Below are 15,170 nucleotides of genomic sequence, written 5' to 3'. Positions count from 1 at the left end.
GATGCTCTATCCAGATCATCCAGAAATTGGAAACAACCTAGAAGTCCCTAAACAGAAGAATGGGTTAAAAGAATTGTGGTAGAGTTGCACAATGGAGTGTCATTCATCTGTGAAAAGAAGACTGTAAAATTGACACTTGGGTCGGTGGAACTAGAGGGAAGCCAGACCCAGAAAACAAATGCATTATGTATTCATTTATCTGTGGATATTAACTATTAGGTCAATAAAAAGCAAGCTACAATCTGTAGAACCACAGAGGTTAGGAATAGAGTAAGAAACTAGGGAAGGACAATTTTGCTGGAATAGGGAGAAGAATACTTAGGGACAAAGAAGTGAGGAGGAAGAGGTCAAGGAATTTATGGGGGATGAGAAGAGTTAAGGAGAGCAAAGTTAAGAGCCATTTGAGGGGTAGCATCAATGGAAACCTAGAAGAGTAAAACTTCCTGAAGAAAGAGAGAGGGAGAGAGAGAGAGAGAGAGAGAGAGAGAGAGAGAGAGAGAGAGAGAGAGAGAGAGAGAGAGAGAGAGACATGATCTAACTAAATTGCCATGATGAAGAATACAGATCCCCAATTAGCCATCTTATGTCTCCAAGTGAAGCTTCCAATACCAGGATTGAGTCACATATAATTGAGTCACAAGGGGATCATATGAGAACATCCCATGCAGTTGCCAAGACTACTGGTTGCTTCCACTAACTGCCAGCAAGGTCTCACTGCTGAATATAGCACTAACAAAAATGGAGAATATAAGCTCATGCCTACAAGAAGCCTTCACCCCTATTTTCTAGTGTTTTTGGTACAGAAAGGTACTCTGCATGCTATCAAAGGAGAAATGTAAACCCCAACCCTGCCACAGACCCTTGGATCAACAATGATGTCCAGCCTACAAATTTTTCCAAGGCAATGGTAGCACAAAATTTGTGGAACTGACTAGCCAATATCCAATTTAGGTAAAGCCCACTCCAGGAGACAGAAGTCTTATCCTACAATGCTAGGGTGACCAAGACCAGAGACTAGGTAGCCCAAGGACCTAGGGTAAAACCAAATATTACTGTTCTAGGGGGAATAAAAGACCACAATAAAATAACTACTAACAACAAACTCCTCTACTCATAGATCAGTGCCTTGCTCAGCCACCATCACAGAAGTTTCCTCCAGCAGCATGTGGGGAAAAATACAAAGGACTACAATGAGACGTTATGCAGAGAGTGAGAGAAGTTAGAACTCTAAGCCCGAAGTGGAAGTCTCCATCAAATTCCTCCTCTAGGCTTCAGGGAACCCCATGGAAGGAGAGACAAATGTACAAGAGGCCAAGAGGGTGGATGACCCCAAGAATGCAAAGCCTTCTAAGTCAACAGGATCAAAATCCTTATGAACTCAGAGAGATTGAGGATGCATGCACAGGGCTTGTCCATGTCTGCACCAGAGTGGCCGTAGAGCTGAAAGGAGAAATGGAACTATACTCCTTCCCTAACCCACAGTCAGTTTCCAACTTATAACTCTTTACAAGTGAAGACTTAGTTTCCTACAATAGAGTCTCAATGGGGAAGTTCATGTCCAGCAGTAGATGGACAAACCACAATATCCTATCCTGGCCTTGTCTCACAATATCCTCTCAGGGCTTTCCTCCTTCCTTCTTTCTTTTCTTTCTTTCTTTCTTTCTTTCTTTTCTTTCTTTCTTTCTTTCTTTCTTTTTGTCTTCTTCCTTTCTTTCTTCCTTTCTCTCTTTCTTTTTGTCTTCTTCCTTTCTTTCTTCCTTTCTCTCTTTCTTAATCTTATTTTTATTTTATTTTACTTATATATATTTTTATTATTTTTTACCCTTCAAGTCTTCTGCATATATAATATGCAGTTAAGTGTTTTAATGTATTCCTGAGATTGTAAACAAATGAGTCTCTGTTTCTTCTGCCTCTTATTGGGCACTTTTCCTTCTATTTCTTTGTTTTGTCTAATTTTCATGTGTTATTTCTGTTTCATCTGGTTATATAATACTTTTAAAAATTTTTATTATAGAAAAAAACCTAACAGTTTCTAAAAGTTTAATTGATTTTAGTTTCTTAATAAAGACACTGGTTCATGTATAAACTATATCTTTCTTTTTGGGAATGGGAATCAAATATACTAAGACAAAAATTGCCTATTCCAAATAGAACCATAGCAGCAATGAAGTTTCAATGTTACCAGAGCAGAGTAGCTGCAGCCTCTATTTCACAGTGATAAAATCAGTTATTTCTTTTAATATTTAGTTAATTTGAGGCATGTCCGCAGTTTGTCACTCAGGAAGACCCAGAATTCACAATCTGGTCCTCTAGTGTTCAGACAGAAGACATGGGCCATTACACCTAGCTATCTGGTTTTTTTCAGAAATAATTTTCATGCTTGGTTACTACTCGTCATAAACTGGGTCACACGGATGTGAGATGGGTGGAGAGTATCCTGCTCATTCTAGTGCTGTGCTGAAGAAGAGAAGTAATGAACAAGTAATTTAGAATCGTAATGTACAAGTTTATTTTGTGAGATTTTAAGAACAAACCAACAAAATTCATTGTTTTATAGAAATGATCTAAGCCTCTGTTAAAGACTGCACTAACGTATTCTAATTAAATAGAGTTGTTCATTGTAAACTGCCTAATAATGCTGTAGGTGAACATTAACCATCTTGCAAAACTGTTTCTCTGGTGTTCTCAAAGTTTTACGCTCAGGAAATAGATTGTACATTGGCTGAGGCAGTTCAGCTTGGTGGCCTCAAAGCTGTTTTATTTCATCTACCATTGTCCTTCTGAGTCACAATGTGGAACCCTAACAAACTTAAACAGATGGTAATTATGAAGTGGACATAATTTTACCTAACCTGGAACCTTGGGAACCGTATGATAATAACTACACAGATATTATAGAAATACAGGGTACATTTTACACAATTACTGACAAAAAATTTGGGCAAATAACGTATCATAATGCAAACAATTCCTTGAGAAGCTTAAGTGATGCATTTTTAGTGATCAGTTCAGAGGTCATCTAATTAGCTTCTTCTTGACAAAATACTAATGCATTTTAAGTATGTGTATTAAATTTCATCTTATAGTTGGTCATCATTCCTATAATTGTGTAAGAAATACAGAATAGGTAAACATAAACTGTATATAATGATGAACCCAGTAATTTTCACTTGCATTAGAATAGTAGAAAACAACAGCATAACAATTCCTAAAATTCTTTTTATTTTTTCTGAATAAAGAAGCTTTCAGGTGGATTTAATTTATATTTGGATTATTTATTAGTTTGTTTAGATAGTTCTACTTATAATATTAAGTAACTGTGAACATTGTTCATGTTTAGCATGCTCATTCTATGGTGATTGTTTTATAATATCACAAATGAGCAAGGTATTCAAGTATGTGCACTCTCAGTGTTCAGGGCCTAGAAAATGAAAAGTCTGGATTGGTATTGAATTAGCTGATACTGTTTACTCTGCAAGGTTTGTCTGAAACCACCAACCAAAGCCATCAATATAGTCCAGTAACTCTAAATATTCCAGATTTTATACATAGATGAAGAAAACTTGAAATGTTAGAGCAAACAGGACAATGCCCAGAACTCAGTAAACTATTAACAAGGCTAATGCTTGCTCACATTGTTCTTTAATAATAATTTTCATCTTCTGTTGGCAGTTAAGGCTCCTGAGTTAATCTGTAATTTCATATTAATACTCTCTTCTGGGGAGAGATTTTTTTTCTTCATCCTTCTCTCTCATCTACAATGTTCTGCCACCTCTGAGAAGCACTGGTTGTGTGCCCTCATTTTGAATAAGACAGTTCTTTCTTTATTGTAATGTGCTAGAGTAAATTTGTAATACACTTCTTCCAACTTAGATACAAAGACCCAGAGAATACCTGTAAAAATAGTGAGATGAACAAACTGGTTGCTAAAGTCCAAGCTATAGATTTTCTACTTGATACAGAAACTATTTGTTTGTATGTACTTGTCCATCTGTCCTATTTTCAAATGATTTTTTTTAAAGCTGGATTCTTTTTAATTATCTAGGAGTTCATGCAATGCACACAACTCATAGTCCCCCAGGCATTAAATGCAAATCTCTCAGGCTCTCCCTGAATATTGTTATTAGATCTTCCCCACACCCCTCTATTCTCTCTTATTTCACAAGAAAATAAATATCCTTTTCTCTTATAGGTTAAAATTCATGTCATGATCTCAGCTAGCTCTCCTGACTACAGCTGGCCTCTTTTTCATTTCTTGTTGAATTTATGTTTTATGCCTTGGATTTCTGGATTGTCCTCTTGAGTTTACAAAGCTGCTCAGTTAAAGCCTATAGTGAACCAAAATAATCCTCACGCCATCTCAGGACACTTTCATGTGAGGGAAGGACATCCCCTATGGATTTGCTGGAGACCATATTCAAGGAATGCTTTGTGCAGACTCCCAGCATTCCTTTTCACCTCCTACGTGAAGCTGGATCTGTCTCCCACTACTGCAGCGAGTTCTTTCTGAAGGGGTCCCCACTGATTTTGAGCTCAGGCAGCCTGTCTTTTAACTGCTTCCTCTGAAAGGATTTAGCACAGTTCATCAGCCTACCTGCTTGAACATCTTTCCATTGCTGGCTTTCTCGCATTCTCTACGAAGGCTTTTGCTTGTACTGTTTTTATAATTCTTACTGAGAGGCTTTTCACTTCCTTATCTTGATGCTGTTTGATTGCGGACAAGCGATTAAATTAGCATATGTCGCTTGTGTAAAACATGGCATTACAGGTGCTGTCTGTGTATTCATTTAATAACTGTCATGCCTTGTTTGATCTCTAGCCTTCCAAGGGTCTCCCCGAGTGCTGTTCTCATTCCGTGCGCTTTAGTTTTGTGAGGTCATTCATCAGTTTCTTTCGATGGTGAGTCTGACTCCTAATCTGTTTTTGCACGTCTCCCCTTGCACTATGTGCATCATTCTAATTAATCATTATGTCTCCTTCAAAGAACTTCTCTAGACTAATACAATGTAAGAATAAGTTTTAGAATTTTAAGTTTAAATCTGCTTTAATAATGTGTCTCAATGTCTCATCCAACCTGAATACGTAGGGAGGTGCCTAGTCTTACTCCAACTTTATGATGCCATGTTTGTCTCATGTCCATGCCCTTTTCTGAAGATAAATAGAAGAGGAGTGGAGGTGGGAAAGTGGAGGCCAAAGGAATGAGTACTGGGAAAAGAGGAGGGAGGGAAAACTCTGTTTGGTATATAATATATGAGAGAGTAATTAAATAAACTAAAAATAAAGATAAATGCTAATGCAGAGTATTTTAAGCACATTTCAGTTGTACAAACTTGAGGTAAGAGGTGTAGAATTCTTCAAGTGTTTTATTTTATTAAATCATTAAATACAATGGCTTCATTTAATTTACTACTTCACACTGTCAGAAATCAGATGAAAACTAAATGTGTCTCCTTTTCTTTATCATTGTACAGTGCACACAGAAGAAAAAGAGTGAGCAAAGACACTGATTGGTGCTAAATGTTGGATGTTAAAAGTCTTATAGACAAAGCGAGTTCTGTGGAATATTTCATAGCACGAAAATCATCTGAGCATGGGTTTGGATATAGTTGCATTTGGCTCTGAAGAATACATTGCTAATTTTAGAAGGGTTTATACTGGCTTAGACACTGGGCAAAGAAATATAATCAATCCTTAGAGGGTGGAAAACACAATTCCAGTGCTTTATTAGAGGCTGAAAAGTAAGTTCGGGATGTTGCGTGAAAAACTCTGTTATTAATGGGTAAAGAAACCATTTCCTAACAAATCTGAAACTTGAGTAGTAAATATTAAAGACCTCACTTCCAACACAGGCAAATGTTGTCTTTCCTCTTTCTTTATTTTTTCTAATATTCATACCTGATATCCTAAACTTCAAAAAGATGCTTAATATTTGGTGCAAAGGGGTTTTTATTATTTCTGCTATACTTCCTTTCATTTAGTACTAAAACATGTCAATATAAGCAACAGGGCTAACTGAAATAAGTTGACGTCAAATGCTTTGATAAATATGGCAGCATTATTCAATGGCTAAATCTCAGACAGTTTCATGAATCACATTGAAAATTTTGTATATTGTCCTGTTTATTCTCAACTCAACAGATTGTAATAAAAAGTCGTACAAAATGTCCTATAACCAGAGGTAAATATGAAAATGCAAACACAACTTTTCCATAAAGAGTATAGATTCAAAGAGTCCATTTAAGGTGAAATTCTTGCAGTTTTTTTCAAACCACATATATTAGATTTGAAGATAAGGATGAAATAATGGGAACAGTTTAAGAGTTAATATTCAACAGTCAACATTTTCTTTCAAAATATTTATTCTGCTTTAATTCTTGACATTTTCTGTGCTTTTGTTTTGATACCTTGTTGCATAAGGATATATTATATATTAATCCATATCTACTTCTATTTCTTCAAAATTTAAAGAATATTTTAGAGCAACTGAAAAGTATCTACTCAAGATATAATGGGCTAAAATATTCATTATTATTAAATAAAAGAATATTTTCTCCATAGACGTTTTTACAGAATAAAATATGTACTTTTCATTCATTACATTAAAGAGGAAAGAAACTGGAATAATAAATGACTTGAAGGGTATGAATCACAAAACTAGTAAGAGATAACAAGTAGAGTTTTGAAGAAAGTGTTGGTAAAAATCAGAGTGTAATAGAAAGATTGAAGCTGTAATTCAGGGACAATGCGTTTGTCTACCAAGCACAACGCCTGTGTTCTACTCCTTATCTTGAGGGAAAAGAACAAATAAATTCAGATAAAATTCATATGCATGCTTTAATTTGGATGTTAAGAATAGATTTCATTTGGTTTAGTGCTTGCTTAGAATGTACATAACTCTATGGTCCATATCTGTATAAGAATCAGATGTAACAGCACAGGCCATGTATACCCAATAACACTAGATAGGTGGAGGTAGGAGGCTCATAATAAACTCAAAACCATGTTCAGGAACATAACAAATTAATAACCAACCTATGATAAATAATTTCAAAAAATGAAACAGAAAATAACAGTAATTAAAAAATCCTTAATAAAAATTTGCTTAATAAATTAGGGTCTGAGCTAAGTAAGCAAGATGGTAACAGCTAGTAAAGTTGCTTATGCAAAAGTAAAAAAAAAAAAACACCAACCTTAATGACATAAAATACTAATGAGATTGTGACAAATTTAAAACTGTGATGAAATACGTTTAAAGAGAGGCTCTAGTAGGAAATACAACACTGATGGATGTGAGGCCTGTTTGTCTTATGTTCCCTTGTGCACTTAGACACTTGTCAAACTGACTATATGATACATACACGGTCTATTAACAGAAATAAATTTAAAGCCCAACTTCAGCCTCCTGTCAAGGATATTTCTCATTTAATACTTTGTGCCACTTTCAGTTCTTCACATAATTTAAGCAAAGACGAAATAATAATTTTCAAATTTATCATTTTAAAAAGTACCAGATTTCCCCCAAGCTAGTCACTTCATTGCTTCTCTGACAGCACACTAGAATAGTATAGGGAAAACACTTGAGAAATTACTGAGATTTTCATATGAGGCCCTTGAAGTTGGAATCCAAGGTATTATTAATCATGTTATCAGGCTTATTTGATATTTGTATACATACATACCTCTAATTAAGACTAATTGTGTATCAGATAAGTGTTAATAATAAAGGACATAAAAGTAAATAAAATATGTCCTGAATAAAGGACAATAATGAAATCCAGTTGTGTGGCTAATTAGGATGGCAAGAATTAAATAAATATCTAAAGCTTTTCACTTGCTCTCAGAGTACACTTAACAGATACTGGATAACGAAATGAAAGAGATCATATTAAGAATATTAATAGTAATTAAAAGGGAGGTAAGATATGGAGAGTGAAGAGTTAAATAGATGAGAAATAACTAATATTTCCCTTATAAAGAAATATATTGTAATCAGTAAGAAATTAAAATGGAAACACATGTCTTTATAACTGTTTTCTGAGGGTTACATACAGAGTATGATTAACATACTAATGTAACCAGTATGACTTAATCCAGGCTTTCCCCCCAGACATACACATTGCTGTAGTATTAGCACAGTTATCTCCTGTAACCCACATTCAATCTGCATGTTCTGACTTCCTGTTTCATCTAGAATTTGTCAATGGAATATTACACAGTGAATGGTTCTACAGCAGACATTGCTGTGAGATTGTTTTGTATGTGCAAGATCTGACACTGTGACCTGCAATGTACATGCATATGTACTTCCACACAGATGCATACATTTCTCAACATCCAAATCAAATCAACTCACATTTAATGTTCTAGAAACAAAATGCATAATATATTTGCAATGACTTTATAGGAATGACCTCCCAAAGACCCATGTGCTTGAGTGGTTGGCCATAGAGTGTGGCACCATTAGGCAGTGTGGCCTTGTTGGAGGAAGTGTGTCACTGTGGAGGTGAGCTTTGTGGTGTCTTATGTTCAGGCTGTGCTCAGTGTGTCACATAGTCTCCTTCTTGCTGCCTGTAGGTCAAGATGCAGAATTCCCAGCTCCTCCTGCATCGAACCATGTTTCTAGACATGATGAAAATGGACTAAATCTCCGAAACTGTAAGGCAGCCCCAATTAAATTCTTTTCTTATAAAGTTGACATTGTCATGGTGTCTCTTCACAACAATGAAACCCTAACTAAGACAATAGTCCAGTGATTGTTAGGTTTTACTGTCCACTTGAAAAAGCCTAGAATCTCTGGCAAGAGCGTATCAATAAGAGATTGTGAAGGTCAGGATGTTCTGTGATCAGGTTTGGAGGGAACTGTCTGACTGTCTTTATTGATATGGGAAGATCCAGCCACAAAGTGTGCAGCACCTTTCCTAGGTTCAGGACTCTGAACTTTCTAAGAATAGAGAGACCTAGCTGAGAGCAAGCACATTCTCCTCTCTTTCTCTCTTCTCTCAACTGTAAATGTGATGTGAATAGCTGCTTCATTTTTTGGTTCCTTGACTCATCTACTATAATGGATTGTGACCTAGAATGGTGAGCCAAAATAAACCCTGTCTTCCCTAAGTTGCCTTTTGTCGAGGTAGTTTATCACTAAAACAAAAAGGTACGGTGGTCCCTAGTTTAACAAGGCTATCTTCATTATCAGGCAATTTTGCTTATGATGGTCTATTTCACTGGGTAATATATATACATATTCAAGCAAGCTAATGAGCTAATGTGTTCAATATACTTTAAAATCATTCATTTCCCCAGAAGTAGACTCATAAACCTAAAAGATCATAACCAGAGTTAATTAAGTGGTGTACATTGGTGACATTGGACATATCTTTCTCGCCTTTGCTTGAAGCAGAGATACTAAAATAAACTATTTCTCCAAACACAAGAAAAATGATAAACGACAACTGACCCTTAAGCTTAGATCATACACAATCATAGGAGTTACAAGGATACTACTAGGCTATCCTGCCTCTTGCGTATAGCTCTCTTGGATACAGGTGTGGGAAGGAGTGTAAACTTTGTCACAGGTGAAAGCAGTCTTGGCGGGCTTTGCACTTGGACACACCTGAGATTAACCTTGAGATAGACTGGGTGGGGCCATCCTGGGCCCGGAATTGAGGAAGGGGACTGAGAGACTCCACCAGGACTATTGTGTTTCTAATTGACCCTCAATGGGAGAGGGAGACCACCCCTTGCAGGTGAGAGACAGGCAGGCGGAGAGGACAGAGAGGAGCAACAGGTTCAGATCAGGCTTGAGCGCACTTGGATCGGGAAGAGGATCAGCGAACAGGCTGGGCCAGCATGCAGGCCAGAGACACCTAGGGACCTGTCCCATGACTGAGTTTAGGCCAAGTTCAAGTTGGTGCACTGTGATTGTAGTTGTGTGCTGTGGATCTAAACGATGACAAGACAATGACAGTGACTACAAGGTTCTCTCATAAAGGACATTTGAAGTTAAGCATTCTACTAAAAACAACTAAAACATCAACTTCACTTTGATCACCTTAGCTATTCAGAATTATGTTAATCAAGTAAGGGAAATCTATCTTCAATGCATAGTATGATTTATCTGTTTGCATGCATGTGAGGAAAGTGATTGTGTCTCTGGGTAATGACTTAGAAACATAAAGTTCACACCGCAGCTCTGCTGATGAAAATTACCTGCCTGCTGTTACAACTGTGCCCAGGAATTAATTAACCTTTTTGCCATTAGAATCTTGAAACTTCAGCACACACCGATGTTTCTTCATTTCTTTTTAATTATTATAGAAAACCACAATAATGTTCAGTCAATAAGGAGAGTAAATAAATATATTTGATTGCTTTTCATACTATTTCATCAAAACCATGCAGCATGTGGTTAAAGTGTAGTGTGTTAAATGATGCACATTTTAAAAAGATGAGCAAAATGGCTGCTTGCTGGGTAACTTTTTTTTTCTTTTATGAATGATATCACTTAAGTCTTAGTATGAGCATTGACGATCTTAGTTTTACGTTTCCAATTTGAGATAAAAAAAAACATTCACTGTTTTTATTTACAAGATCACATATTCATACACATGTCATTTTCAATTGAGTAAGTACAATAACAATATTTAGGTGTCTCTGTGGAGTGTTTTGGTAGTTTTCCTTTGGGACCAAAGCTTTTAAAAAGCTAAATAAAATTAGAAGTTGGGACAGGAGTATTGTTAATAAATCTGGAAGTTACCATATATCCTCAGTTTGCTCATGCTGGTGCCCTATTTTTGACCAGGTCCCCTGGATGGGGAGGCCTGGTGGCACACAGAGGAAGGATAGCAGGCTACCAAGAAGAGACTTGATACCCTATGAGCATACACAGACAGGGGAGGGAATAGAGGGAAAATGGGAGGGAGGGAGGAATGGGAGGATAAAAGGTATGAGCTAACAATTTAGATGCAATATGAATAAATTAATACAATATTAAAAAAAGAAATAAACAAGAATGTGCAAGTGTTAAACAAAAGACATCACAAGGGTGGGTGGATGGAAAGACAATAAAGCATTTAATAATAGCTAGATTATATACTCTCAAAACTGACAGGTTTTAGGCAAATATTATGAGCAGTACTTATTTTTTCTTGCTGTGTTAGTATATCTCCTAAAATTATTAACAGTGTTTACTATTTAATTGCTCAGTAACATATAAGTAGAGCTGACTCTTCTCATATCTAGTTTTCATTTTAATTTAATGCATTATATAATTAGGAAGTAACCTTGCCCCAACCCAACAGTAGGCTACCAGGCATTCTATAGGTCAGGGCTTGAATGAATGTTGCTTTTCAAGATTACAGTATTTTCCAAATTTTCAAGAGAATAGTGATTTGCTAAATTCATCTGTAAAGATATAACCTAATAAAATATTTCCCAAAACATTTTGGACAATTAATTTTTGAATGCAGGCAAAAGACCTATAATAGGACAGATATATTTTAGTATTATTTCAGTGAGCGGTCCTGTAAAAAATAATGATAGATATGTTTCAAAAAGAAGAGTAAGAAGCATTTTACTAATAAATGTTTCAAATTAAGGAGTTATTTGATTTGGAATTTAAAAAAGTAGTTGTATCTGTTAATACATTAAAATTTTTCAAATGATTATTTCTATGATTCTTAAATGAATATAGCTTTGTAAAGAATAACACGTTTAGAAAATTTACCAAAACATTTTGATCACCTCACTTTTAAGAACACTTTTATTATAATAAATAAATACATTTCATATCATATGCATTTACTTGAACTATCATGGCATATAGAAAGAATCTGTTTTATTATATGTACTAAAACACACACACACACACACACACACACACACACAGAGTTAAGTATCAAGCCCTAACATATCCAAAGATACCTGGCATTTATATCAACACACAAATTTGCCCATGTTATCCGCATTGACTATTGTCTCTGATTCTTATATTATTGTGTAAACAGTAAAGATGTACGTAAGTAATAAATATGTCTAAGAATTTTTGAAAATTGAGACCAGATTTACAATATTTCTTGCTTAACGTAAGAATACAAATGTGACTAATTGGGAAATTATGATCTGCATACCTGACAGGTAATGTCCTGTCTCCTTTTCTCCTATCCATTTCTCTTTGAGGAACAGGATACCATCGGAAATTTAGTTTCCAGTTAAAACCACCATAGGTCATGTCTGAGCCAGCCATGTATTCAAAGGTATCATCACTAATAACATCAATGATAGGGCACACAACTGTTTTCCTGTAGGAAAAAAAATCATATATAAATGATCATTTACATTAGCTCTTCAAGTTAACTATAGATGGTATAATAACATTTCATTATTTTTATGACTGCACTCTGCCTTTAATTTTACTTTACCTTTTTTTCTGCAGAACCATTTCCTCCGAGACTGCCTATCTTCCTCACTTTTACCTTAATGCTATGGTGGGAAATCTAATAAAATATTCTAATTGACCTTCAAGTTGATTTCAGAACGCATTCTAAGTACTAACTCAGCAGGACTGAACATTGTCTATTTTTCATAAACTTCCACCCGCAGCATGATTAGTCAAGTTGCTTTGATATTATGCATCATTTTAGCTATAACCCACTGAAAAGCAATCGCGTACAGAGAGGGAGATTGAAGGGAGAAAATTAGATCTGGAGGTTCGCATTTTAAATAGATCAGGTTGGTTTAAAGAGGACAGGAAAACTTGTCACAGAGAAAACTCCCGTTAGGGAAAACAAACAAACAAACAAACAAACAAACAAAAACCAGCAACAAGTAAAATCGTGATCTATAAGTTACAGGTAACAGTGTCTATTAAGGACACCAGGACCAGGACAATTTATCAGCAAGCTGTCAGAGAATTAAGAGTCTATCACTGTCTCAATCCAGGTACTATGTTAAAATAGGACGGCAAGGTTGTCTTTCTCTTTTACCCTACTTTCCTGTAGTAAAGAAATAGTGAAGATGCTTCAGATTTCTGTGAACCTATTTGTGGTAAGAATGTTTCACTGAAGTATTTCATTTGGGTGCTTTATGAAATCTGTGCCATGGCTTTTCTCATTCTTTGGCTTCTTGTAGCTTTAGTGGGTCATTATGGGACCAAGCATGAATCGTCTCCACAAGGAAGAGTTGAAGTCTGCTCAAGATGACATTGGTTGTAGCTAACTCTGAAGAACATGGGAATCGTATGTGATGTAAGCCATGCATAGATGTGGAAAGCCGAAAAGGAGTTCAATTATATCTTCCTTAGGAACCATACTATCACTGTTGCTCGTTGCCATGTTAAGTCTTACACGCCACACACTTGGCAGTGGCCAGAAGTTCTCTGAAACCAGGAAGCCTCATCTGCCCTCTCAAAGCTTCTTGGTGTATCTGGATACAAACAAATTGTGACATTCGTTCTGATTTTTAAACTGGATTTATTAATTTAGCTTTTAGGAAATCTTATCTAATAATCTCAAGCACATTTTACTGTCTAGTTATGGCGCTGTAAAATGTATAATCGGAGCAAAAAGTCTCTTTATATAAGAATACAATGCAAATTCAACGCAAATGGTTGTTATTCGAACAATTCATTCATATAATATAAAATATTATATTAAACATTTATTAAGTTGAATATAAAACACGTGCTTAAAAGAGGAACATAATGTACAGAATGCTGCCATATAGTATATTGAATATATTCTAAGTTCACTTTGCTTTCTTAGCCTCACTCACCTGTGGGCACTGTACAACACACAAAATGTCATAAGCTGTGTACTGTGCTCGGGTGGCAGAGAGGTTCCCACAGCCTTCTGTAACTGCTGTGGTTCATTTTATTGACAGCCTCCATCCATCTTCATGGCAACTACCAGCTCCTGCCATTTATGTAATGTGGCTGAACTAGCTTACAAGAAGCAGCTGTTGTCTTGAGCATTTAATTAAAAACTTCAATTCTGGGCTCTTCTTCTACACATGAAATGACGATGCAGGCAAGGTGTTCTATGGTGATTTATTACATCAGATAGCATTCAGTGTTTGTTATCTTCATTAGGTGCTAAGAATTGCACTAATTCATCACCTATGTTTATGAATAGCTACAAAATGTCATGATCATTAGGGAGAATTGCAGAGTCTTAATTTCTACAAAATTCAATATTTCAAAGTTTAAAATTGACAAGTAGAAAATAAATATGCTGTGCGCTACTTAATTTTTTAAACAAACAGTATTATTTTAGCAAAAGTATGTGTTTGTGTGGTGTGTGTGTATGTGTGTATGTGTGTGTGTGTGTGTGTGTGTGTGTGTGTGTGTGTGTGTGTGTGTGCGTGTGCTTGCTTGCATGTGTTTGTGTATTTCAAGGTCTCCGAGGTGACGTTGAACTAAACTGTGATTGCTGGCATTGGAGCAGTGCAGAAAACACTGCTGAGGGACTGAGAAGAACTAAAGTATTTTCCACACTTTCAGTTACACAAGCCAGTCGGTGAGACCATCTTCAATCCCTACCCAGGGGAATTGTGGACCAAAGGTGCTTTGACAGTTTCCTACACTATATTATGTTGTCAGACTGGAATGAATTACTTCAAATATAAATGCTCAAAACAATTTTCCTTGGCTCATTTGATCATTTCTTAATCAATTACCCATTCTTAACACGAATCAGACCAATTTTTCATCTTAAATGAGAAAAACTGCCTTTTCCAAAGCATTGGAAATAAACCTTCTGAAAATAGCACCTTGGCAGAGGCATTGTGATGGACAGCTGGAGCTGCCCTCAAAGGTCCAGGTGTAAGCCTTGCCAAGTGAACACAGGGCTCCCTACCTGTCTTCCTTTATTCTCGCCAGCAAGGGCTCCAGCCATCCTAAGGTGCACTCACAATGTGCATCCAGAAAAGTTATGACCTGTCCTTTTGAAGCAGCCGCTCCTCGGAGACGGGCACGTATCAACCCAGAGCGCTCTTCCATTCTGATAATTTTTACTGGCACTTCTAAAGTTTTCACGTAGTTCTCTAGTGTCAACTTGAGAAAATCTGTAACATGGAGCAAGAATGAGTGAGGACGATTTGGAGATATTTCAGAACAGAACAATGGCTCTCCTAGGAAGGAAATTCAACCAAGAGGGGCACTTCTCAGCTTATGCATG

General features: G+C 36.2%; 1 protein-coding gene across 1 annotated transcript in view; it reads right to left on the bottom strand.

Annotated features, from left to right (window-relative positions):
- The window catches only part of GALNT13 (polypeptide N-acetylgalactosaminyltransferase 13), a 519,423-nt gene that overhangs the window by 197,334 nt on the left and 306,919 nt on the right, over positions 1-15,170 (bottom strand). The window contains exons 6-7 of the mRNA XM_084800140.1: positions 14,850-15,057; positions 12,126-12,296 (exon numbers count right to left, since the gene is read on the bottom strand). Of these exons, the coding sequence (XP_084656266.1) occupies positions 12,126-12,296; positions 14,850-15,057 (379 nt within the window). The remainder of the gene's footprint in view (positions 1-12,125; positions 12,297-14,849; positions 15,058-15,170) is intronic.

This window comes from Acomys minous, assembly GCF_964271855.1.
Source record: "Acomys minous genome assembly, chromosome: 10".
NCBI classification, from domain to species: domain Eukaryota; kingdom Metazoa; phylum Chordata; class Mammalia; order Rodentia; family Muridae; genus Acomys; species Acomys minous.
Note: the sequence above shows the minus strand (reverse complement) of the source record. Positions and strands in the feature narration are given on the sequence as shown.